This window comes from Pseudochaenichthys georgianus, chromosome 22 (genome assembly GCF_902827115.2).
Source record: "Pseudochaenichthys georgianus chromosome 22, fPseGeo1.2, whole genome shotgun sequence".
Taxonomy (NCBI): Eukaryota; Metazoa; Chordata; class Actinopteri; order Perciformes; family Channichthyidae; genus Pseudochaenichthys; species Pseudochaenichthys georgianus.
Window position 1 is genome coordinate 3,807,997 of NC_047524.1, and position 27,818 is coordinate 3,835,814.

The 27,818-nt window shown below is 43.4% G+C and overlaps 1 protein-coding gene across 1 annotated transcript; it reads left to right on the forward strand.

Moving 5' to 3' along the window:
- The first annotated feature begins 2,981 nt into the window (after positions 1-2,981).
- palm1b (paralemmin 1b) lies at positions 2,982-27,812 on the forward strand. Its single transcript, XM_034111740.2, has 6 exons — positions 2,982-3,465; positions 17,015-17,057; positions 17,980-18,060; positions 26,263-26,378; positions 27,008-27,078; positions 27,334-27,812. The coding sequence occupies exons 2-6, from the start codon at positions 17,016-17,018 to the stop codon at positions 27,705-27,707; spliced, it is 684 nt and encodes a 227-aa protein (XP_033967631.1). The 5' UTR covers positions 2,982-3,465; position 17,015; the 3' UTR covers positions 27,708-27,812.
- Positions 27,813-27,818: the final 6 nt, after the last annotated feature.

Below are 27,818 nucleotides of genomic sequence, written 5' to 3' on the forward strand. Positions count from 1 at the left end.
AGGACCAGTTTAAAGTGACTTCATGGGCGAAAGACAGAAAAGAAAGAGCTGTCAATCCACTGTGTCTCCCAGTTCAGCTTATAAATGGATCACTGGCTTCACCACAATACTCGCTGACCTGCATAACAGATACCAATTAACACAGTGTCACATCTGATCTCCACCGGATCCAACACCAGAAGAGACAGGAGGAGGGGGGGGGGGCATAGTGATGGTATGCATGAGAGACAGACAGATACTGAGAAACAGAGAAGAAGAAATAGGATACACAGGTCCAGTATAATGAGCCGTGTGTGTGCGTGCGTGCGTGCGTGCGTGTGTGTGTGTGTGTGTGTGTGTGTGTGTGTGTGTGTGTGTGTGTGTGTGTGTGTGTGTGTGTGTGTGTGTGTGTGTGTGTGTGTGTGTGTGTGTGTGTGTGTGTAATTAATGATGCCACTTTATAATGAGGCCAACACGTCCATTCACACTCACACACTTCCATTGCATGACCCTCATTATCCCCCTGTGGATGTACAGCTTCAGACTGATGTTCATTTGTGTGCATATTCAAAAGAGCCGGCAGATTAAGAGAACGGTATTTAAAAACGTTTTCAGACAGAGACCAGGCGCTCTTCTTTCATTATTCATGTCTGTTTCAGTGGCGGTATTCTGCCGCCATGCGAGAGAGGCACAAAGAGACGTAAAAAGGAGGGAGGAATGAAGAGAGGAAGAATGACATGTAGCCAATTAGATGGACACCACGTTAAAGGGTTGGATGGAAGCATTATCTTTTGATGTAGTCAAGTGAAGCAGCTTATTACAAACCAGAGCAACAAAAGAAAAGTGCAACAGTTCTCCCACTCACACACCCACGTGCACAGGCACAACAGCACATTACTGCTGAGGAAACAAAACAATCTACGGTAGCCCACAGGTGCACTATTGACGTTTTTAAAGCACCGAGTGAGAGACACAAGCCGATAGACGAAAAAGCAAAAAGAGAATTTTGTTTGGCATTTTTCTGGCCCTGTGCACTGAGGGTATTCCAGGGTGGAGGAAACTCTTTGTACCCCTCCCTCCCGCCAGGCCTCAATCAGCCTTTCAGCTCCTTCAATACTTTAGTCTCTGCCTCACTCTCCCTTATCCATTCACATTCGCAACACCCCTCCCCTGCTTTGGATTTACGCCCGCCTCCTCCAAATTCCACTTCCAAGTTATTTTCGTTTTGGGTAATTTTGTTATTCCGCCGATGTTTATTCATGACGGAGGTTCTGGGAGAGAGATAAAACGCCAAGTGCTGAGCTGGCCCCGAGGGCTGTGAGGGCTCCAAGTCACACATGCGCATACTTGCACATGTTTGTAAAAAGACACACACACACACACACATGCTAACCTTCCTGCAAACAAACACGTGTTCATATTTTCCTCACGTACAAACAAAGGTGTTTAGCCTGTGAAACATCGCTATCATTTTCAGAATAAGACTCAGCCGGCTGCCTCCCTTTCTGTTTGTCAAGGAGAAAATGATTATCTTTTTGAGATGCCTGTACCAAAATATGCCTGACCCTCATCTGTCAGCAGTGTTTATCATGATGTCATGACACAAGAAGGGAGCCTGCGTTTCTCTTCCAAACCCACCCCCTCCTAAGTGTAGTTTTATGTGTCTGTTGTCTACTTAGGGATTCTGTGTATGCAACGTGCGCGACTGTGTTGACGGATTTGCAGTACAAATGGCCAGAGGGAAAGAGAGATGAGAGACGTGATGTGCAGAAAGTGAGCAAGAGACACGGAGAGAATGAGGCGCTTGAGTGGATTTAAATCCTTTTCTCCATCACCAGTTCCCAAATCTGCTCAGCTACTTTCCTATTTACACACATGCCAATCTGATCGCTTTGTGTATCCCTTTTCTGCAAATGTTCCATATTTCCAAATTCCTTGATGTGAGGGAAAGCTTGTGTTTGGCATTGGGGTTGCCTGCACATTTCATTATTGAAACTCCCAAGAGTATATGACTTTAGGTTAAAGGACTAAACCTAGGACCCTAAACCTATTGGTTTACTTTTCTCAGTGTCAATGATGTATCTAACGTCCATGCCTCATGCTAATAGATAAGGCTATTGATTTCTAATAACCCGGCATGCATTGATTTCATTTAATTAAGTAGCATTTGATCTGATCTGAAAATCGGATGACGCAAATGTAAATGTTAAACTCTTACTAAACAACACCCCAGAGTGTTTATGTGCCTGCCTACTAATGCCTAAACACATTTGCAATATTTGCAGAAAAAAACAAATCAACCGCACGCATGAGATTAAGTGTGTGACATAAAACCCTCTCATAATAACTATTAAAAGACTATGTTGATGTTATGCTAGTTTTTGTTTAGGGATATCTAACAGTTAGCAGGCTAATACAACAGTCCTGAAGAAAATCCTCCATACATAAAGATTAAAATGTCCCATGGCACATGTCTTTGTTAACATGAAAATAAAATCCTCATGGATGTTGAAAAAAACCAACTTCTTAGTCGAACCATCACTTATGCATAAGCAGATTTAAATAATACGATGGGACATGTCTAGAACACGAGCACCCCCTGCTGGGGTCTGGGTGCAGGTGCAACATATTATGGTTTATCTGAGGATGCAGATGTGACAGAATCATTTGGGTCAGACAATAATAGGCGATAGTAAAATGATTTATTTTGGTGCTGTGATTCATTGTGTGTACTTCTGCAGGGAATAAAGGCTCTAACTGAAAAAGCCCTGCTTCAGGCTGTGATCCATTCAGAGCCTGAGGTTATTTATGTGAAAATAATGGCACCACATCTTTAGAGGTCTTGACATTGAGCCGCTCCACCACTAGATGGAGAAGTGGGGCAGAAACACTGAACGAATTGTCCTTTTTCCCGAGGACTGGATTTGATCCCAATTTGGGTCTACGAACATTTCTTCTCTTCTGCAGCCCTGAAGCAGACAGTCCGGTTCCTTGGACGTCATATGATAAAGCTGGGGGAGAGCCGGATCCATATATCAGTCAACGCGCACACTCAGGGCCCCCTTTATCTCCACAAGGCAGGGAGGCGTATCCTTTCCCCCCTCTTTCTCCCACTCCCCTTCACATATCACTCTCTCCCTCTCACACACATGCACTAACTATTCTACAACCTGCTTCAGACGACGCCCCACCGCCCCTAAGATTTCCACTGAGGGCACAGCCAGGTCCGTCGTGCGTCTTTTTCGCTCGAGAGGAAGCCATTGGGCTCTTATTATTGTCGGACTGCGCGCTCAGGCTGCCCACGACATCACCTTGGCAATAAGAGGAGGGGTGCCAACCAGAAGAAGACGAAGAAGAGGAGGCGGAGGAGGAGGAGAAGGAGGAGGAGAGGAAGGGGTGGTAGAGTACTCCGAATTAACGCTCAGAAATAAACAAGAAGAGCCCCTGTTTGGAAGACGTCCGTGGCGGGAAGGCATCTGCATCTGAGTAAGTCGTGATTTACTGTACAGTGTGTGTGTTTCCATGAGGGTGAGCTGCTGTTGGTGCTTTATCCAGCGGCTGGTTGTGCAACGGCGCAATATTTAAGCTTCCAGCCCGGCAGCATCCTACTCGGGCTGTGGAGATGACTGAGAGGCTCAGGGACAAGGACGCAATACAAAAATAAGGGCGATATTGTGAAATCCTTTACTGTAAACACATTAATATTTACGGTTACAACTCACAAGAGGCGCAGCATCCTCCAAATGGACAGGAATGCACATTAGAAAAGCTTACAATCAAATCACGCGCTGTTTTGGTGGTGAAAAATAGGAGAGAAAAAAGAGCTGCACGATCATGTCATGTCAACAGGCGTTATGGTAATGTCAGAGGCCCGCTATATACTGACTACTTTGAAGCCATGATACAGCCGGACGACAGGTGTAACGGGGCGATATGTCTACGCGGAATGCTTTTGATGATACATTATGTAACATCGATCTGTTTGGAGAGGAGAGTGCTTCAGGATGTTTTTATCTCGACGGTGTATGTCCAGTGCTCTGCCATCACTGCATGGTGAAGGGATGCTGTCAGGCTGCAGGCTGCGGAGGGGAGGACAGTTCCAGGGTGGCCTATTCTCTGCTGTGTTGTGATGTGAGCAGTCTGCTCTAACATGGCGCGCGTGAGCTGAAAAACCCTTGACCATGACATACTCCCGTCTGGAATGTACACTGTGCAGTGGATCAGGGAGGCAGTGGGGTTTTATGAGAGCAGAGAATGGGTCTGTGCATCCCTAAATGGCTCAGCTCAGATGGATTTCAGCTCAGGTTGCCACTGAAGTCTGGCTCTTAGGCTTTCTGTTTCTATTCCAGTCTCTGAATAGAACAATATCAGCTGGACCAACTCCTCGGCGTAACTCTGTTTTTGTAATCATGTTTGATCACAGCAGGTGACACCGGACAAAGAGTGTGTTTTTGTTTGGGTTTGTGTCTATTGTTTCTCTGCTGGGTTTCTGCCCTACAGACGTCACTGTTGTGGATCTTTGTTGACAAGACCACACATTTCAAGATCATAGCGTTGTTTGTTAACACAACACACCTCATTGAGATGATCTTTTGCACAAGGTAGGACCCTTAACAAAACACTTTATAGCACCCTTTTCAGGAATCAGTCAATACAAAAAGTTATAGAAATCTCAGCTTTCTACAGATCACAACCTCCACTTAACATTTGGAAAACGTCTCCTTCTTTATTAGAAAAAAACACTTCAGACCTCTGATCCAAAAATTAAATCATCAAATGAAAAATACTCGTCATACAATTAAGAATCACAATTAAATATTTAATTTAACACCGATAAAGACTACATTGGTGCACGGCCAACCAACTAGATTGAATAGCAATAGCAGCACATCTCTGCGTGTTTGTTGTGTGTTTTTTTTTTTATTGTATGAGCGAGGCATGTGTTATCCACCGGGCCTCAGCCCTGCGGTGTGTGTCTATATCCGGTCTGCTGCTCTGTGTTGTGTCAGCGACTGGCAGTCGAGCTGACAGCCCTTGTCTTGTCCACCCAATCCTCATGCAGCATTATGACTCTGGACAGCCACATTTTTGAGTGTCAGGTTTGGTGTGCCTATACGTCTTTGTGCGGCTCTGTGTGTGCGTTTTAGTCTTTGCACGGAGGCCAGACAAAAAGATGGATGGCGCGTTTCGGTGTGTTGATGGCTGTCTCCTGACCTGGCAGGCTGGACTCTGGGATGGATCTGTTTTCACCACTTTAGATTGGGGGACTGGGCTGGTAACCGGAAGGTCAGTCACCCTGGACTGTCAATAGACAATGAGGCAAAACATGAGCGAGTCACACGCTGTCCTACCAACCAACTACAGTGAGCTCTACCCGACATAGTTCTCAGTGAGCAGGAGAACGCTGGTCACATTGAGCCGCTCCTTGGAGTGTAAGTGAAACTGTTGCCAAAAAGAGCACACTCACTATCTTCCCCGACAGTTCGAAGGCCTTTCTTATGACACTGCAGTTGTGTCGCTATCTAATGCTAAAACAACCCCTCTCCCTCACTTACTTGTAGCCAGACCTCATTGTGGCTTTAATCAATGCTTTTACTGTAACAATGGATCTAATTACTATAGTACCTTGTATTGACAACTCACAGATCATTAGCACCCAACTCTGCAGTTCCCCTCGGCTCTACGGAGCATTTAACTTTCAGCCTACTGTTGAGATTTTTCCAGCGCTCAACTTTACTGTTATGGTGTAGTCTCAAAGGGGAGAAACTCCCATAGGCCCATCCCCAAACAGCAAAACAGACACAGTTAGTGAATAGCTGGTGAACATAGTGGCTTAAGTATTTTCCCTTTAGGAGTTAGTGCGGACCAAAACGGAAATAAAATAATACAGAATTGTTGAATCAGGTCAGAAACCCATTTCCTTAAGGTCTATATTCGCTGGATGTTTTAAAAAGCAACAGTTTGCAAACAAATCCATCATCATATCAACTTACCGTAGAAGGTGAAAGTCTGTCAGTGTTGTGCTTACAGCTTGTTCTCACTGCCAACACTGCAGGTGAATGAAAATGCCGGGAAGTTAAAGGTAACCATAAGTGATTTTGCTTTTAACTGAGCACTACCGCCGCTAATGGAGAACTGCACTTTTCTTGCCTTTGTGGAAGTGGAAGAGCCTGTTAGATCAAGAAAAAAGGCCCTGGGCGAGTAACCCGAGAGTGATAGATATTGCTAATCATCCTTAATGACCTTGCTGTCATTAAGAGACCATTTTTGAAGTGGTTATAAAATCACATCAGTATAGTAGGCGTGGAAAATGAATGTCATGCTCGAGAGAAGCCGTGTTATGGAAAGATGGTGTCGTAGGGACAGAGAGGAAGTGGAAGTGAAAGCTTACTCAGCAGGTGCACAGATAAGGAGTAGAAACATCTGGGCGGATAGTAAAGATGTGAGATGTCTTTGATAATGTGGTGCATTCCACCTTGCCCTTTCAGCCTCACACTTCTTCTTGTCTTTCTATGAATCTGTGCCTCCTCTTTTACTCTTGGATAGTCACTTTTTCTTCACACTATCTCTCATTACTAGCCCCTCTCCTTGCTGCTTTGTCATGACAGATAAGGCCAGGGAGGATTTGTTTTTTGTCTCTCTCTTCCCAGCAGATAGTCTGTCTTCTTATAAACTGTCATTTTTAGCCTCCAAGTCATTTTAATCTCAGAGGAAAAAGCTCAGCGGTGTGTGTATTTTAATGTGTGTGTGTGTGTGTGTGTGTGTGTGTGTGTGTGTGTGTGTGTGTGTGTGTGTGTGTGTGTGTGTGTGTGTGTGTGTGTGTGTGTGTCTGTGTGTGTGTGTGTGTGTGTGTGCATGTGTTTTGCTCCCCTCCTGAAACACACGCACATCCTCTCATATGACGATCATCAGTGTTGTTGCAAAGATTATATCAAAAGCACTATTGATAACTGCACTGTCGATGAACTTGAAACACACACACACACACACACACACACACACACACACACACACACACTCACATCTGGTTTAAGGGCAAGGAACAGAATGAATAGGTATTGTGCCCTCATAAATGAAGCATAGTATTTTGTATTATCCCAGAAGAGATTGGACAGGGGCAAACATACTTTGCATAAACAATTCCTAAGTTTCTCGAGGGCCTTAAGTGGGATTGGGATCTTTCCATAAGGGAAGGCTTCCATTTGGCCTAATGGTTCCTGTGTTAACATTGAGAGGCTGCTCCAATAATGCAAGGCCATATAGACTTCCTATATCCGGGTATATAGAGTATGCTGATTGACCACAGAGGAGACACTCCACTATAGAATTGCTGTCAGCAGGTCAGGGCTTTGTTTGTGGGAAAATGCAGACTGAGGAAAAGGCCAACATTTCAAACCACCATCAGCTGATTGATTTGTAATGTGCTGTCGGGACATTCGGTACTCATACAAGAATTTGTATTGCCATGCCGAAACATACTCTTGAATTAAATCATGTGATAAAACTCATACAAGGGACACATTGTCACAATGTTGCTTCAGTTTGCCTTGCTTATTCTGCCCTTATGAAACTCCTCTTAGCAACATGTTCCCATCCCAGGGTCATTTCACTGACTTTGCTCCACTTGTCCACCACATGCCATCAAAATGTCCCACCTGTCTCAGTGACTTCACTCCACCACCCAGCCCCTTTCCTGCCACATCACCTGACCTTCCCCATCCAATTGCTCACCTGTTCCCAATTTCCTTCCTAAGTCTTGCATATCCACCCACATTTTGCCAGATTGTCTAGTTTCGTCCACCCATAGTTTTACATAGCTTTTTTCTGCCGTCCTGATCTGTTTAGAGATGATTCTCGCCACACCCTGTTCGACGAGTTTGCCTGCCTTGAAGGTTTTCACCCATTCCCGTCTTTGATTAAAGTTAACTTTTATGTCCACGTGCCCGCCTGTGTGCCGTGCTTGTTGAGCTCTCCTGGGAAATAATCCGTATCTATAATCTCAGTCTTTTGTTTGTTCTCTTTTAGCAACTTTATGATGTTGCTATATACAACCAAATATGTAACCATGCTGGTAATCTATTAAATTAGGATGACTTCTCGTTTTGTGCTTACTTCTGTATCTAACTAGTTCTCCATGCTGTTGCCAATCCAGTGACTTTGCCTATTCCCCTCTATAAATATGAAGCTTGTAAATCAAAACTGGTTGTCTACCTGTTGGGGAGCCAAAAGGCCTTGATATCACTCAGTTATGGCTGTCGCTTCACCCTGTTTTCTGAGCGGTAAACCAAACCCCAGGCTTGTATACAGTCAGGCACATACCTATCTGTGACATCACACACGCTATGTTCCTACAGATTACAAGCTGAACCTGTGTTCTGTCCTCCATGCAGCGGCTGCAATCAAAACACTGCAATCAATAAAGTGTCACAAGAGCTGGAGACTCAGCGGGCATTCCCTGGATGTATAAAAAAGAAAACACAAAAACTCAGCAGATTTGCAGTGTCATATTTAAAGTAAAGAAAGAGTGTGGTCAAGTGAAGAAATGTGTGCATGAGGCGAGGGGATGAGAACGAATTCAGGGAGAAAAGAAACAGGGTGTGTGTCAGAGTGACGAGAGGCAGAAAAAGAAAGAGGTTTCTGGAAGGCATGTGAGTAATGGTGCAGATTGGGTTGGGGTCTGATAAAGCAGAATACTCCCTATGGTCGAACAACATCACTTTAAGCAGTGGTTGGGTTTGGGTGTGCAGAAGTGATGAAGTGGGCAGGATTTGTATGTACAAATCAGGGCTATTATGTATGCTTTTAAGTAAAGATTTCTTGACATTTTATGTAAAACGCATCACTGACATGGATTGTCTGACAAAATCGTATGTTGGCTTGGACCTTGAAGACTTTATTCTTTTAGAGTTAGGGGAACAAGTAAAGGTTGTGTACCAACATGGGTGCATGGACACATTTGACTGCATATACCAGCCAGGGAGTGTCTTGTCAAAATATTTACTGTCGGTGTAGTATGGGTTATCTTGGAGCCACAGCTGGAACTACAGTCTTTATTATGGGAGGCTGTGGCTCAGTGGATAGTGTGATGGACTTCGAATCAGGGGATAGCAAGTTCAAGTCCCACTGCGGTCAGCATGTCGTTGTGTCCCTGGGCAAGACAATTCACCCCAAATTGCTCCTGTGGGGATTGTCCACAGTACTGAATGTATGTAAGTCGCTTTGGATAAATATAATCAAGATGTCCATATTCTGTCTGTTGCAAATCAGCAGAAAACTTACACTGAACAAAAATATAAACGCAACACTTTTGTTTTTGCTCCCATTTTTCATGAGATGAACTCAAAGATCTAAAACATTTTCTATATACACAAAATAACCATTTCTCTCAAATATTGTTCACAAATCTGAAAAAATCTGTGATAGTGAGCCGAGATAGTCCATCCCACCTCACAGGTGTGGCATATCAAGATGCTGCTTAGACAGCATGATTATTGCACAGGTGTGCCTTAGGCTGGCCACAATAAAAGGCCACTCTGAAACGTGCATTTTTGCTTTATTGGGGGGGTCTGGGGGGGTCCGGAAACCAGTCAGTATCTGGTGTGAGGGGTAGGGTTAGGGTTAGGGGTAGGGTTAGGGTTAGGGTAATGTGAATCGAGTGGCCCATGGTGGTGGTGGGGTTATCGTATGGGCACTGGGCAGGCGTATGTTATGGACGACGAACACAGGCCACTCGATTCACAACATAACCCTAACCCTAACCCTAACCAAAACTGCACGTTTCAGAGTGGCCTTTTATTGTGGCCAGCCTAAGGCACACCTGTGCAATAATCATGCTGTCTAATCAGCATCTTGATATGCCACACCTGTGAGGTGGGATGGATTATCTCGGCTCACTATCACAGATTTTTTCAGATTTGTGAACAATATTTGAGATAAATGGTTATTTTGTGTATATAGAAAATGTTTTAGATCTTTGAGTTCATCTCATGAAAAATGGGAGCAAAAACAAAAGTGTTGCGTTTATATTTTTGTTCAGTGTATATGGGCGATTTTTTTTAAAGCTTTTTTCTTTGTTAACTTGTGTTGTCTTACTAAAAAATATGTTTGATACACAGATTTAAAATCACAGTTTGTTGTATCTTGTTGAAACTGGGCAAAGTAAGACATCAGAACTGACCGTCGCCCCATGTGTCTGTGTCTGTGTGTGGCTCCTCATTTGTCTTCTCACCATGGATGTTTCACAGTGTGTCACTCTGCCTTGTACTGATAGAGCTGTTATGTATGAGCGACCTCTGGGGGGGAGTGGGGCTTTACCCTCTGACCCCTGAAACACTAACAAGTGACCTCAGCGGACTTCCTGAGAGTTTTTGTTGGCACCGCTCTGTTTACATTTGGCAGAATGTGTGCCTCGGATAGAAGGATGCAGAGCTGCGTGTGTGGTGATGGAGGAGCTGTAGTGTGTGTGATGGCCTGGGACATTTGTATGTGTGTGAGTGTGTGTATGGCAGGGACAAAAAGGCAAGGAGGAGTATTGTTGTCCCCTTTGCTCTTCTGGCCTGAAGGAAGGAAGCCGTGGAAGTGGGGAGTAGAGAGAAGGAGAAAGAAGTGCCACTCTAGCTCAGTGAGTGGGAAAGGGATTTGAGATTAGTTTCCTCCTCCAGACTCTCTTCAGTTCTCTAATGCAGGGCCTGGGTCATTAAGCTCAAGCGCCATTTTCACAGTCATCATTCTTCCTGATGAGGAACCATTTTTGTACCAGACAGTGTTTTTTGTGTGAATGCATTTATGTGTGTTCTCTACGTGATTTCCATTCAATAAAAGCCAGGTATTTCTATCTTGTTCGCCTTTGGGATCTTTCCCAATTTTAAATATTAGGATGTAATTAGTCATTGAATTTGTGCTTGACCTATATTTACTCAATTCCATCTGATTTCTTCACAGCATTTAGTGCACGTAAGCCTGCTTGTGTGTGTGCTGGGACGTTTCATTATGGCAATATCAGTCGAAAAGGTTTTTGCTGTTGTGAATGAACACCTGAGTGAAGTGAACACATTTCTTTTTGCATGGCAGAAAGGGCTCTGTAAGTATAGGTTGCACGTCAGTATTATATAACCGGAACCATTGGAGGCTATTTTCAAGTTATTTCTGGCCATTTGTAATACGATATGAATATGAAACTGTTTCTCTATTTCTTTTTATTGTTTCTATTTCACTCTTTATTATTTTATTAGTAAACGAGAGACCTCATGTATTTGGTGCAGCAATTTAGGAGGTTGTCCCTCATTGTTTAGGCAAGTGGAAAATACAGTTTGGCAAGTTTATTTTCTCCTTAAAAATAAAAAATAATTTTCTTAAACATCTGGGCTCTGTAGTTCTTTTGTGAACTCCATCAATCAGGAGTTGTAGATATCATGGGATCTATTTTCAAGGGAGCGAGATGGTGTTATTCTAAATAAACTACAATGCCCACGTTCATTGTGATGAGGGAATACATTTGTTGATGTGTTTTGAATGGTTGTTGGACAAAATGGAGGTTATTGCTACAGAAAAATGTACTATTAGGCAGAAAATACATAGACGATACATGCTATTAGGATCAAGTTATTGTCAGTTTTGGTCATGTGATCTGTTGACAATAGCTAAAATATATAATACTATATAAAATACTTAATAACTTAATAACATGCTTTAATAGAAATGACTTCCTATGTTCTCTTTTTGTTGTCATCCTTTTCCGTCCCATATGGTTGCAATTTTGTTGGCGTTAAGTCAATTCTGATGGTGTGCATTGAAGTGTTTACTCTAATTAAAAACAGATGCTATGAAAACAAGCTTTGAAAAAGATCTGGACTTGGGAGGAAGGATCAGACTCAGTCTAATTCCAGGTTGTTGTTGTTGTTGTTGTTTGTTTTAGATAATCCGAGATTAGTGGTGATCAGACCTGCTGTAATCTGCTACTACTACCGAGAGATAGACACATGGCCCCTGGCTTTCTCAGAGCTACACATTGTGACTTGTCTCATGTCCAGATCAGTACTGCGTGTACTAGCTGACCTTTTCACTCCCAGACTGTGTAGCGTAAATAATTAATACAACATCTCTTAACCGACTTTTCAGAACATTTTAGTGCAATTGCCTGTAACAAATGTGGTTCCTCCAAAAACAATCCTTTAATCATTCAAAAGTGATGTTTTACTGCAAGGGCAATAGTTAAATACAATTCAAGATGAGAGTGTGATGATTTGCCTTTGGTACATTCTGCCAATTAAGTTGAATGAAAATCTTGGAAAGAAATCCTCGCTGGCTCGTCAGGATATCCCTAAACAAAGATGCTCAGCAGGATTACCATTCATTGAGCTCCATGGGCATTAAGATAATCACTTTTAGGGTGTTTCAGTCCAGATAGAGAGTATGGAAGGAGACGGCTGGTGCCAGAGGACCATGATGCTATTAGAAGAGGATGCTGGTGCTCTATGCAGGCAGTTAATGTGTTCCTGGAAATGCTATAGTGCACTCAACAAGAAATAGGGCTGGCCATTAGTTTCCCTGACTTCACCTGCTTTGACATATTGGCAAAACATCCCTACTTGTAGTTGCTTGTATGCACTGCTGGCTAATAAAGCTTTGTCGCTCAGTCCTGTCTGGTTTATAATCTTTCTTATTTATCTGTCTCAATATGTTTCTGCTGGCCAGTCTGTGAGCGTCCCTGGATGTCTTCTGTTCACGCCCATAAATATAATTACGCTTCCGACCGTGCTGCGGAGATGCTTGTCTTTGTGCCTACTCTGCTTTCTTCTTGTTCGTCCATAATGGACGAGAGAGCCAGAAGGATGTAGCCCCACCATGTTCCTACAAGGTGGACATATTTGTTTCCGTAACAGATGTAGCCTAGAGGTTAGAGGAGCAGGGTTAACATTACAATTCAGGTTTGAAATATGAGCACAACCTCGAGTTGGTCCGATGGACATCTGTTGTTAACTCGTGAGGAACTGGATAGTTATGATAAAATGTCCAGGTTTTCTACAGTTGTTGAGCATTGATTGTTTTCAGCAGATAATACCTTATTTAAACATCACTTTCTATTTGGCAACATCGTCTAAACTCAAGGTCTACTTACCTTTTTTTGCTATGTTAGTTTTTTGACCAACGTTTTGATGGTTTCAAACTATTTTGTTCAAGAGAAGATCCCATATAATGACTTTATGTCAAGACGTACTTAAACAATAGTGAATTTGAGAAGTGTATCTTAATTTATTGAGTCTTAAGTATTTCAATATGCTGCCTGTTTACATTGTGACACATCTGGTTTATGTTTTATTAACAGACAAACAACACGTCTGATACATGATAATTTAACATATATTTTAAAAAACTACTGTTCAATGTGATATTTATTTTGTGTCAGGTCTACGTACTTCTCAGTTTACAATACTAGGACATACATATTTGTAATGCTACACTGGGTTACATGAGTTCATAATAATTGTGGGCAAACATTTCAAGACTACTATGGTGATGTATTTCTTCCCCACAAACCTGATTACAATAAACTTTTGAGTAAATGAATTACGCAGATTTAGTCGGCGGGACAAAGTGGAATGCATTTACTCGCCTGATTTATGTAACTAATGTATTTCCTGAGTTGAATGTGCAAATGTATGCCGATGATGCGGTCATCTTTATACACGGGAAAAATACAGAAATAATCTCATCTTGTCTCTCAAATACATTGGACAAGGTTCAACACTGGCTGAACAACATTTGCTTACAATTAAACGTGAACAAAACAGTACACATGATGTTCAGTAAACGACCAGTCAAAATCGAAGGATCCAATGTGTTTTTAAACGGAGCAGAAATAGAACTAGTCTCCCAGTTCAAGTATCTTGGAGTCATACTTCAATTTTATGAAACATATCAAGAAAGTATCCAATACCATTAAATTCAACTTGCAACATTTTAAACAAATCAGACCCTTCTTAACTGTCAATGCTGCAAAGTCATACCTCCACTCCATGATTCTTTCTCACATCGAATACTGTTTTACAAACTGGTCGTTTGCTTGAGCCACACACCTGAAACCAATAGAACAGCTGTACAAGAGAGCTATCAAGGTGTTTGAGAGAAAGCCATATTCATACCACCAGTGTCCCATCCTTGAAAAACACAATTTATTGAGTTTTGACCATTTTAAGTCTTTTAAAAGTATGTGCTTTTTTTATAAATGTTTACATGGACTGCCCCCCCCCCCCCCCCTTAGGGGAATTCATCCACAGAAAACACACTGGACGCTGCACTAGGTCAGACACCAGAGGAGACTGTGAAGTCCATCGCAGACGGACCACTTTTGGACAAAATGTCCTCTCCATTAAAGGCAGCTCGTTGTGGAATAGCCTCCCAACTGAGATGCGGGATTGTCCCACTCTCAATATCTTTAAAGGTCAACTCAAAGAATGGTTGAGAAACAAACAGACGCTAAATGCACTTTAACACAGGGGTATCTCCTCTCGCACTTGATGCAGCTCTTGGATCCTCTATTGCACTTAATATGTCGTTGCTGCTATATTGTACTGCCAGGTGGTAAATACTTGTGTGTGCTGCTCTTGCTCTTTTTGCATATCATGTATTAATTGTTTGTTATGTTATATAAATGTCAATGTATGTCAGGGACTACGGATGGAAATTAGCTCAAAGCTAAAATCCGGCATATTTACACTTGAAGCATTATTTGTCTTAAGTGTTCGTTAATGTGCATTGTCCCTATTCAAATAAACGATTAAATGAAAAGAAAACAGAGGTCATTAACATTAGTAGAAAAGCATGTTTTGATCCGTCTTCATCTCGCGTCCCCAAACTGCTTCCTTCTACCCAGTCGGTGTGTTCGGCCCATAGGGTTCGGCCCGATCTCTGCAGATGCTTATAGCCTCTCTCGGGTCAGGATGGTCAGCCGGTGCTTCCAGGCCTCCTTCGTACCACTGATGAACTGATCCAGATGCTCAGTCAGCTATCTGCCCTGCGCCAACTGTAACCTGAGGGCTGGGAAGGGAAGAGAAGGAGATTAAGACTAAAACTGTACCTGGCTGGAAGTCTGAAAAACATAATATACTGGATCCTTATTTGATTATTTATTAATGAACTTGACAGTGCTGGCTTCCCTTATTCATCCTCATTCTCCTCAGTGCATTTCAAGATGTTTCTTCAGACTTCCTGTTTGTGCTGGCTCAGTGGAAAAGGCGAATATTTGTAATGAAAGCTTCCAGACAGTAGAATATGTGTTTATGTGAGGTTGATTAGATGATGGAGGTTTTACATGTTCTCCAAAGGCTCTCCATGTGATGGTAATGTGGTTTGGTATTTGTTTGGGTGTGCTGCCCGAAGTGTGTGATGGGATTTTAGAGAATGTCCCCCTGAGGTTTTGTGAGTCCTGCAGCTTCTGTGATTGGATAGTTCAAGCAGGACGGAAAATGCATGCTTCTTTATTGTTTAAGAGGAGCCAGTGTTGTTTCATTACATGCCTTTGTGTGGGAAATAAAAAGCATAGCAATCACATCAACCCTACATCACGGCCAAGATGATGGTTTTCTCTGTTGATACGTTCACAATACAGTTGGGAAATTATGCAAGCCAACTCACAGAACCAGTGGGTGTCCTGGCCACTCAACAGGAGAATTGACATGATCAAACAGTTTCAACACATTGTACTGGCTTTGGAGAGGAGTGGGCGGGGAGTTATGTAGAGTTGTTGTGTCATGCTTGTTTTGTAAGAGTTTGGTTTGGACCAATGCAGAGAAATCGGAATTCCATTTGTGTTGTGATACAGTTTCAGTTTGGGATGGAAAAAGGCACACGGCTGCTTTGCTATAGTGCTGTACACATGTTGGGCCACACTGTAAAGTTCACAGAGGTCTGTTAGTCTGGCAACATAGTTATATTAACGCAAAGATGCCATGTCATCCCTTATAACTTGATATGAGTCATTTGCCCACTTGAATTAACTTTATCAATTGGCCGAGACAATCTCAACCATGCTTGAAAGTAAAATATTGCTTTACTGGTACATTCAGATAGAGCCATAAAACCAGAAGCTATTCATTTGTCTTAAATGTAAACTCTTACTATCATAATTGGGACTGCAATTATATTCATTATCACGTTTCTAAGAGCTAATTTCTTCAAACATGTCTGAGAAACAAGGCAAAAACCCAAAGAGATTCACTTTGTAATATTCAAGGTGCACAGTAATCTTAAATTCAACATGCCTTTTATATGAGATTTCGATTTGAGATTTAGTTTCAAAAGAAAAGATTCTGCACTACAGTGTAGTTCAGGATCAGCATTAACATCGTTTTTTATTTTTGCCAGGTAAAACATCTCATGTATCGTGGGGAAAATGTATTCTGCTTTTAGTGTACCATAAAAAACACACACATATTTTCTAGGGAGACTATGGCTTAAGCATTCCTCAGTTAACGCCCCCCCAAAGTTTAAAAATAACACCCCTGTATATAAATTCCTACACAACATATGTAAAAATGGGTTTCTATTACAGAGGAATGTCATCTCAAATGGTGTGCCGATTCCCATTATAAATACATTTTTTAAAAGTCAAAAGTAATCAAGTGTCCAATTGGAAGAGATAACGTAAGCCATTGCCTTCAGAAACAAGTTGAACTTGATAGAAGATCAATTATCTTTGTCCAGTGTCAGTTGAGCAAAAGTGACAGTCCTTCTTCTGCTTCTTCTCTGCTCCGTCCATCCTCCATCCTGGAGCCTCTGGTCTGGAACCCATTAGAGCAGGAATCTCCAGCAGCGCCCTGCTAGCACATTAGCATGCCTTCCCTGACTCTCCCTGACAGGAAAGAGACACTGATTTAGTGCCAGCAGACAGATATTTAACCTCAGTCACCGGGAAATCTTTGGAAGGTAAATGGCCGAACGGAGCGAATGCAAGGAAAGTTGTTTGTCACCGTCTGTCGTGTCTGATGTTCATATCTGACTATAACTTACTTTCTGTCTCTCTTTTTTTTTTCTTTAGGATGGCTGAGGTGTCACAAGAGGAGAAACTCCAGGCCATCGCTGTAAGTTATTTGTACACACACGCACTCAAACACACACACAGTGCCTATTAAGGCACTCTCATAGCTATAGAAACAACAAATCATTGAGGCTTGTCAGGATCTGGCCGCCCGTCTTAATGACTCAACCTTTTAGATCCAATATCCTTCCCCCATTAGAGGACATCCAAGGCTAATGCAGCGGCTCTTTCCACTGGTCCTGTTTTATCTTCTTTCTTTGCCTTTCAGACGCACAATATCCAGGTTTCTGCGAAGTATAACTATGTATATTAGGATATAAATATTCGCATACAAATTACAATTGATGGCAAACACAGTTCCTGACATGCATTTGATTTGATTTGTTGTGAGTAGTTTTACAACCCAATAGATCAAAATCAATGTACAGTGAATTAAACAGAAACGTCCACCATTTGGAATTTCTGTCAGGCCAAATGGCCTCTATAGGTAGTTAATGTTGTTAGATATATACAACTCTACATCTACGATAAGTGCACCTCTAATAAAACAACATTAGGGTCCAAACACTACACACACTATAATATCAAAACGTTTCTCATCACAATTATCTGAGATTAACTTGGCATATTGAGTACATAAAGTGTTCCTATAATGCATTAGTGCAGTAACTGTGCCCTCTCTTTCTCTTGATTCTTTATAGTAATTACATTGGCTGAAACTATATGTACTCAGTCATCAAAGATCTCTATTACATCCTCAGCACGACAATTAAAGACGTAGGCTGGGTTTGTTTGATAATAATACCTTTTATTTTATTTATAGAGCTCCTTTCATCGTAAGACCTAATACATTTCAGCCCTAACACAGAGCGGTGTTAAAGAAGACATCTGTTTCATCCTTTTCCTATTATCTCTTGGAGAACTTGCAGAGTAATTGTAATGCTTGTGTGTATGTTTTGTAACAGGAGAAGAGGAAGAGGCAGACAGAGATAGAAAACAAAAGGAGACAGCTGGATGATGACCGACGGCAACTCCAGCATCTCAAGGTACACACACACACACACACACACACACACACACACACACACACACACACACACACACACACACACACACACACACACACACTCACTTCCACATGCATTTACATTTTACACACGCCTTTGTTGTCCTGCTGTACAAGTGAGAAAACTGTAATTGAACATAGAAAATGATGTAACATATTATCTGCAAACAGGTGGGTGTTGCTCATGTTTAGAAGTAATTGACTAATGGTGTAGGAGCTTTATTATAATACTAAAGCTACTCTGTGGTGTTTTAACTCCTGGAAATGACCTGGCTGACGCTCTGTACTGTGTGGACAAGTTAACGAATGTGTTGCTACTTCAGTGAAGAACCTGCAGGCTCGTTTCCAGTTGCAGCATCAAGTCAATCGATGTATTGTCTCAGTGTGCATCGAGTCCATTTCCATTCATGTTTCATTCATTTCCCAAACAATCTTTGTGGTACTTACAACCCTCGCGCTTCCGGGGTCAGACACACCCAATCATGACACACCTTAAAGACCTTGGTCCATGGTATTAGGGCAGTGACACCCTTTGGCATACCAGTGGCGAACCGTGTCTATCACAACTGGACCTTCTGTAGACACACACACACCCCTCCCGCCTGCGGCGTTATAATGTCCGTCTTTTCACTGAATTGTCGTCTTGAAAACGGTACTCGCAACAATTCCGCAACAACTTCATCTTCACCTGTTGCACTTGTCATTTCAACGTTAAAAACAATAAAACGGCATGAATTGCTTCGTCGCATTCATCTAGATCAGGGGGGTCAAACTCAATTTCATCACGGGCCAAATCAGCATTATGGTTGCACTCAAAGGGCCGGTTGTAACTTTAAGACTATATAAAAATACATATATAAATATTTAATATATAAAATAATGCATTGTATTACATTATTGTCTCTGCATTGGATTATTATCGGATAGGGTACGTCTGAAAGCAGAAGTCTAGGGCAAATAATTGCAAGTCTCTTCAGTGAGAATGTCACAATGATTTAAAAAGAAATTCCATTTTGAAATAAAAAGTAACTTTAAAAAAAATCTAATTCTTAGAACAAAGGCATATTTTGAAGAAATTAGATGCATTGTGGGACATGTAGTTCATGGGCAACATGCTTCTGTAAAGTAGCATGTAACCGTATAATAAACATATAATATTTTTTGCAAGCTCTTGTGGGGCCACATACAATGAAGTCGCGGGCCGCATTTGGCCCCCGGGCCTTGAGTTTGACACCCCTGATCTAGATCCTCTGTCTCGAGCCAGTCAACTAGCGGGCCTTCTAGAATAGCCTGGAACCGAGGGGAACTCTGAAAGAACACGCCCATTGGCTACAAATCAATATATGATTGGCTGATCAAACTGTCAGTCCAAATGTACGCTCTCATTCAGTGCAACGGCCAGGGCATTCGATCAAGGATGTAGAATACCTTGTTGAAGGATATTCTACCCAGAGACCAGAACAAGATCTGATTGGTTGCTTTCTTTTCTAACACAAAACCACTGAAATGCGTAGTGCATGGTCCGAGAAGGACACACAAATCAACGTAACACTGCGATATTACAGATCAACAACACAGATACCATTCTCATTTATTCATTTTATTACATTTTATTTATATAATTAAATCGTGTTTTTGTTGGTTTTATCTGAGTGTTCCAGGGTATTCTCTGAATACCTTGAAGGCCCTGACGGTTCGCCACTGGGGCATACCCAGTAAATAACACATAATTGTGACAGCTTGACCCCAAACAAGACCCTTCATTAAAATTTCTCTTACAAGCGGAGTTAGCTTAGCTACAACATTACGTATGCTCGTGTTGTCTTTGCTTTACATTACTGTCTTGTAACTATAGTCCGTAGCCTCTCCTTGACTTGCCACTGGTATGCCCTCAGCACCGTATTCGACACCCGCTGAGAACACTCCAATCCCACTTTGTTTGAAATGTACTGGAGCCCTCACATTGATAAGATGAATGTATTTATGATTACATTCTTTCCGAGCGTAATCTAAACCTCTAAATGCCTCTCCCTTACTTTGACCAGACCCCAAGATACAATCAATACAGTCAGTTATGTGTTTTCTGTGATTTCTGCTTTTGTTTAGATGTCCAAATTACTAAATCACAGTCAGCCATTCCCTTGAAATGTGTCATCCCCTTGTAGTGTGATACTCCCTAACCACTGCTGTCACGGAATGTTCAGAATGGACAGCAGATAACACCGGCAGCTCCTCCACACGCTTTTTATACACACACACTCACTAAAAAACAAGTTCAAATCTCCGTGCACGTGGCCACACACTCATTATATCAGAGCTGAGGCCTTTGTCCGTGCATGTGTCAGCACTATCAAAGCTATTTCAGCCAGGGACAATTCGGCAGGTCACAGATAAGAGCAAAGGTTGCGGTGTGTACACGCCGACAAAGACGTGCGTGCGTTGGTGGTCTCTGTGACCTGTTCTACTGCCCTTGCGTGCTCCCACTTTTTAGCTATTTTCAGAGCAAACCTTTGTAAGTGTGTATCTGTATGCGTGTGTTCCTTTTGTGTGTGTGCGATGCTTCATGAAAGAACTCAGAAGCCTCGGACAATGCAGAGGGCTTTGGGAGAGGAAACAGATTTTTGTCCCACTCCCACCAACAGGAAAGGGCCCTTACACCCACCACACTCCACTTTCGTCTCTCTATCACACACACACACACACACACACACACACACACACACACACACACACACACACACACACACACATGCATAGATTCACCAAGGGGAAGTGTAATCCTGCTGTACAGGAGCATTAGAAGGCCCTTTGTGCAAACCACAGCAAGTATTGCTTTTCCAGACACAGCTTTCATGTGGAAAAGCCAATAAATGTCATTTTTACAAGGGAGTACCTGCCCCATCATTAAATCACACTAATACAGGATTATACTCACATACTTGAACACACATTGTCAGAGTGCAGAGATAACGGTGAGATGAGGTAATGCATTGTTTTTAACATTAACAGGAGTTCTGTTTTTAATTAACTAGCCATATGCTTATGTATACGGTAGCTGGCAGTGTCTTTAATTAAACCTCTCAATGATAAGGTACTATGTTATGCACATTTTAAAATCAAATTTACAAATACTTAATATTGACATTCTTCTGCAAAATTATTACTGCAAAAACACAAACGTAAAGCCAGGGTACTCTTTCTGTTTTAAGTGTTTGTGCTAAGCTAACCCTATCCTGGCTTTTGTTTAATATTGATTGGAAAGTTTTGCGCTGTAGAAGGAAAAGTGTAACGTGAATATAAAAAAACTATTTTCCTTACAGCTGCTCATTTCATTTGTGTGTGTGTGTGTGTGTGTGTGTGTGTGTGTGTGTGTGTGTGTGTGTGTGTGTGTGTGTGTGTGTGTGTGTGTGTGTGTGTGTGTGTGTGTGTGTGTGTGTGTGTGTGTGTGTGTGTGTGTGTGTGTGTGTGTGTGTGTGTGTGTGTGTGTGTGTGTGTGTGTGTGTCACAGTTCCGCCCTTTGTCTGCTACGTTAGCAGCTTTTACTCAAAAGAACAATGGAGAGAGACGTAACTTCAGTCAGCGCTCCAGCTTTACGACTGTTCATGCAGACGCGTGTGTGTGTGGCCTAGCATTACTATCCTTGTGGGGACCTAAATCTGTTTACACAGTCACGTGTGGGGAAATTGGAGATCCCCATGAGGGGAATCGTTAATTTTAGGGTGAAGACTTGGTTAGGTTTAGGATTAGGGTAAGGTTAAGGGTTAAGGTTAGGATAAGTCTCCAGGAAATGCACGTGAGAGAGAGAGAGAGAGAGAGAGAGAGAGAGAGAGAGAGAGAGAGAGAGAGAGAGAGAGCATGTGCACGTGTGTGAGTGCGCATGAGTGAGTACATTAACTTGGTGATGTCAGACATTGGGGTAGTAGGGTGTGGCGACAGAGTAGAGAGAGAGAGTGAGGGTAGCAGAGTTGGATTCAGTGCCCAGGAGACCATGCAGAGCAGGGGTATGAAGAGTGTTGAATTACACCGTGAGAGTGTGTGTGCTGTAATGCTCTGCTGAGCTGACTGTCTGGACCTGAATTACACAATGGGGAAAGTAAAAAAGATCATCAGTCCCTTTAACTTTAAAAAGATAAACACGGATTGGGATTGTGGAGCACACGCACTGACATTTACAACCTTATTCAATAAAACATGCACAGACCATGATAGTTCATGACCTGTATGAAGGATAGAGATGCATACAAGAGAGGGGAAGGGGTGGTGGTCGAGTTGGGGAAGAACGGAAAAAAAAACAGGGAGTTTTGCTGTAGAAATTCTTGTTGCATCACTGGAGAGGAATTCAAATCAAGCTCAGATCCAGATTTTCAGTCCAACTCCTGAAAACAAGAGCTTTTCCAACACTTTTCCATATGGACAGGCAGGGTCTGATTTCTCTGCGCGCTCCAACAGCTGCGAGTAAGACACACTGTTATATTTACCTCAAAGCATGCCAAGTATTTGCTTTGATATTAGCTTATCAACAGGAGGGAATGTGGATGGGGTGTTAAGATAAGAATACAACACTGTTTGGAAATTGATGGAGGACAAAAACATAAATAAAGAAGTGGAGTATAAGAGAATAATAAAGTTTCATTCCCATTTAGTCGTTCATTTCAATTCATTCGGGAGTATTTAATTATCTTGACCTAGAATTTACTTTATCTGCAATTATAATAATGAGACAATCAGCTAACACTCTGTACATTTAAACACAGTCAGTGCTCTTAACTCCCCCATCGAGATCTTTTTGTAATCATTATCAACCTCCATGAAATGTTTTAATGCAGATTAGGAAATGATAACTTTTTATTTATCTAGATCTCTAATCCAATGCTCAATGGAGTATAACACAAGTCGTATCATAGTTAGAAATGTTCTGTATAATGCCAGAAGCTTTAATGCCCTGACGGGGTGCCATAGTCTTCTTGGCAACAGCAACTTGGCAGCATTTGAAGTACTGTGACACAATAACTGAGTGGCAGCACTCAGCAGGAAGTCCTGGGCGCAATTTGCTGGTCGATTTTCGCTGTAGATAAGCTAAGGTGCTCGTAGTTTTCAGTCAAAATACCCCTAATCTCTTCAGAAAGAAAAAACACTTATGTCATAGTTTGAAAGGGTGAGAGTGAGCTGCATTGTGGGTGATTGAAGTTCTGCTAATGAATTAATCAACTGTTTCTTGATGAAAGAAGCCTGATCAAAAGCCCCCTCCATGCTTATTCTCTTTTCATTATAGCTGACATCAAACAGGGGGAAATTAAAGTGAAACATGCTCTCCTTTTTACCACATATAAAGCAATTTGTCAGGGATGAGCGAAGCAGGCAGGACCCACACGCAGATTTCTCAGAAAAAAAACACCTTTCTTCCAAGGCAAAATGAAACTAGGGCCAACAGGGTGGGTGGAGGGGGTCTGGAGGACGGGCTTGGGCTGACAACCCAGGGGCACAGCGGAGGACCCGGAAGAGGTCTCGGGCGGACGGCCCGGGGGCAAGGCAGAGTTCAAGGATGGGGACTCGGGCGGACGGCCCGGGGGAAAAGCATAATCCAAGGTGGGGCGAAGGCCAAACAGCTCCGGAGGCCGGGCAGGACCCGGTGTCGGCTGAACAGGAACCGGAGCCGGTGGGACAGGCTTCGGCAGGATCCCCCACGGAAGAGGACAGAGGAACAGGACAGAGGATTGGCAGGACCCCCGGCAGGAGAGTAGTCGGTGGTACCCCCAACGGGACAGGACACAGGGCCGGCAGGACCCCCGGCAGGAGAGCAGTCGGCGGGACCTCCAACGGGACAAGACACAGGGTTGGCAGGACCCCCGGCGGAAGAGTAGTCGGTGGGACCTCCAACGGGACTGGACATGTAGCCGGCAGGACCCCCAGCGGAACCTCCATCGGCACAGGACATAGGGTTGGCAGAACCCCCGGCAGAAGAGCAGTCGGCAAGACCCCCAACGGGACATGACATAGGGTTGGCAAGACCCCCGGCAGGAGAGTAGTCGGCGGGACCTCCAACGGGACTGGACATGGAGCTGGCAGGACATGGAGCTGGCAGGACCTCCAGCGGAACCTCCAACGGCACAGGACACAGGGTTGGCAGGACCCTCGGCAGGAGAGTAGTCGGCGGGACCTCCAACGGGACAGGACATGGAACTGACAGGATCCCCAGCGGAACCTCCATCGGCACAGGACACAGGGTTGGCAGGACCCCCGGCAGAGGAATCGTCGGCGGGGCCTCCAATAGCACGGGACATAGGGTTGGCAGGACCCCCGGCAGATGAGTAGTCGGCGGGGGGGACTTGAGAAGGAACTTGAGAGGAGACTTGAGACGGTCGGTTCGCCAACAGAACACGGGGGGCTGGAGTCGGCCAGAGACGAGGGGCTGGAGTCGAAACCATGGCTGCTGGGGCCAGAACTGGGGCCGGAACCATGGCTGCTGGGGCCTGTACTGGAGCCCAAAGCATGGCTTCTGGGGCTAGGGCTGCTAGCTTGGACCTGCGACTCCTTCTCTTAGGAGCCTTTTGGAGGCTCCGTGGACCTCCAAAAGCCAGACGAGTTCCAGAGAATGGCTCCTGGACAGGAGCAGGAACTGGGGAAGAAGCAGAGGCCGACTCCAGACGGAACACACCGAGGCGTACGCCGCCAGGTTGGGAGTTGGGAGGCAGGGAGCTAGCATGCCTGGGGCTAGCAGGCCGGGAATCACACACCGAGAGGAAGTCCAAAATCCAGCCAGGTAAGAATTTCACTAAACCTGGCTTCTCCATAGCCATCTGGTGTGCCTCAGCCAGAGCAGCCTCTCGCTGCTGAACTCCAGACGCTCCCCTCCACTTACCAGAGCAGCCAGCCAAAGAAAAAGAAAAACTGAGTAATTCCAACTCAAAAGGATCTGCTGGGCCCATCCTTGGTGAGTTCCTTCTGTTAGTGATGGCAGTTTGACACTGACGCTTCGAACGGAGCTTCAACCCTGGACTTCCTATTCCATAGAAGCAGTGCTTCGAAGCTTGCTTCAAATCACGTGACAAATGACGTCCGAAGCAGCAACTGCTTCATTTCCTGAATGAATCACTTGACTGGTTCACGGTCCATTCACGCGATTCAATGCACTGCCTCGTCTCGATTCTGACAGGTTGAAACAGTTTCAAATTTGAGTGCTTCAACACTTTATGACCGCTCTAAACAATGCGCAATGTGTGGGTTGTTGTCGTAGTTTGCGTTGTTGCTGTTGGTATTGCATTATATATCATTATAGAGCAAGCCAGGAAGAAAGATAGGTCGTTCTGGCTCGGGAAACACTTCGAAATGTGGAGAATTATCAGTAATATAAAAACAGTTAAATATTTCAAGGAATATATAGCCCAGTGGGTAGAGCCGGCGGCCCGAATGCGTCCTCTGCGCAGCTGGTTCAAAGCCCGGAATGGATGTATTTTAATCATTGCTTTTCAACTTTAATAACTGATAAAAGGCTCTCTCCTCCCAAAAAAATGTCCAGCACTCTCTCGTCTCTTCTCAATCACCCAATACACACAAATATCAATCTTTAATTGCAAATAGAACATGATATTCAGTCTTAGTGTGTGTGTGCATCGAATATTTTTCAAGGCAAAGATACGTTAAACCCACTGCAGCCTTGCACGTCGCCAGGAGAGGTCGCTGTAACTGAAGCTTCGAGAAATGAACCTATTTCCGACACAATTGTCCAAGTGGTTCGATGCTTCATTCAAAGCTTCATTTTGCCATCACTACCTTCTGTCAGGGATGAGCGAAGCAGGCAGGATCCAAACGCAGATTTCTCAGAAAACAACACCTTTATTCCAAGGCATAATGAAACCAAACAGAACTCTTCCCCGTGAACAAGGAACTCACAAAGACTAACAGAAAACACAGAACCTAAATGCACACAGGACTAATCAAACAAACAAGAGACAGGTGAGGAGGGAGGAGAAAACACAGGGGCACCAGGTGAACACAATTGGTTAATCAGGGAGGGGAAAACAGACAGAAAGCAACAGGCAAGACAGAAGGTGAACACTTTTCAAAATAAAAGACATGAAAAAGACAAGACAAAACACAGACAGATCGTGACACAATTATAGGAAATGATTTACCTTTTCGTTATGTTAGTTGTCATGGTGATATTTATTGTGTTCTCTTGCAGTCGAAGGCACTGAGGGAGCGCTGGTTGTTAGATGGAGCACCGGCGGAGGAGGAGACTCAGAAGCGTCTGCATGAAGACGAGGTGAAGACTAAACTCCTGGAGCAGGTCATCCTCAGGTCAGCATCTGAAAAACCCTGCACGTCCTATCTTTAAAACAATCTTTATTATTAGCATGTAAAGGGTTCAAATATGTTTGGTTATCATGGTACTAATGTTGACTGTGGTTTATTTATCCAACATGAAAGCAAAACTGTAACCTGAATGGACAAGATATTGCATGTATAAACAATGGAGTAAATCTCTATATCAACATTAGAGATAGAGGAGGATAATCAGTTTTAAAATGCTGCCATAGTAAGCTAACAGATGCCTGATTATGTTTTTGTCAGAGTTATGTGTTGCATTATAAGTGATTAAATCCATTTGAAAACACAGAATAGACATATCAGTTTTTTTACCTTGATAAAATAAATACTATAACTGTCTTTATGTGTGCCAAATGCAAGCATAGGTAAGTGCAATATCAGTCAGAATGTCTCTACATTTGAATAGAAAATACTATTGTTTATGAGAAAAAGGGATGGTCAGTTTGTGTAAGGAAACAGTGACAAGCATGATCAGCTGTGGCCATATTTATTTGTAGAAGTGATCATATACTCAAATGTTGCCTGTCTATAAACAGTATTTTAGTCTCTGTGTATTCATTCCAATAATGTATTTGCACATGTGTGTGTTTCTGAGCCAGGCTGGAGCAAGAGATTGAGGAACTGGAGATAGACCCTCCAGCCAATAAGGGTGTGGCCAAAGAAAATGGAGGTAAGTTCAGTACCCATGGCGACATATATGATCACACAGTCAGGAAACCAAGGCAACGCAGCCTTGACACCTGTGTCGGAAAGAGAAAGTGAGCTAATAATGGCCTCTCCATTTTCTCTATTAAATTGTTCCTCTCATTCAGAGGTAATTAAAGCAATATTTCCTTTCTTGCTTTTGTCTCTCTGACTTACCCTGACACCCTCTTTATTTGTTCTCACTCCTAACCTTTTAATGGCACTCTGGCGCCCCTTATAGGTGAGAATGGAGTAGTGCAGAGCTCTGGTCAGACCCCCAAGAGGGAGGTGACCGGGATTGAGGCCACGCTGCTGGGGCCCAGTCCTGACCAAGCTAGTGCAGAGAACCCTGTCACCCTGGTGTTCATGGGATACAAAACCATGGAGGAGGAGCAGGAGAACCGCGCGGCCATGGAAGGGGTGGATGGCAACGTCAAGGCCGAGTTTGTGATGATCGAGGATGGGGAGGGGAAAGCTGGAGGAGAGGCGGCCTCAGCTGAGCAGGCTCCACCCAATGGGAGCATGGCGGAGAAAGAGAAGGCCAACGGAGGCGCAGAGGATGGAGAGGAAGGAAAGGAGAAGAAACAGACCTGCAAGTGCTGCACGGTCATGTGAGCTGTGTGCGTGCGTGTATGGGTGTGTGTAATGAGTGTGTGTGTGTGTGTGTGTGTGTGTGTGTGTGTGTGTGTGTGTGTGTGTGTGTGTGTGTGTGTGTGTGTGTGTGTG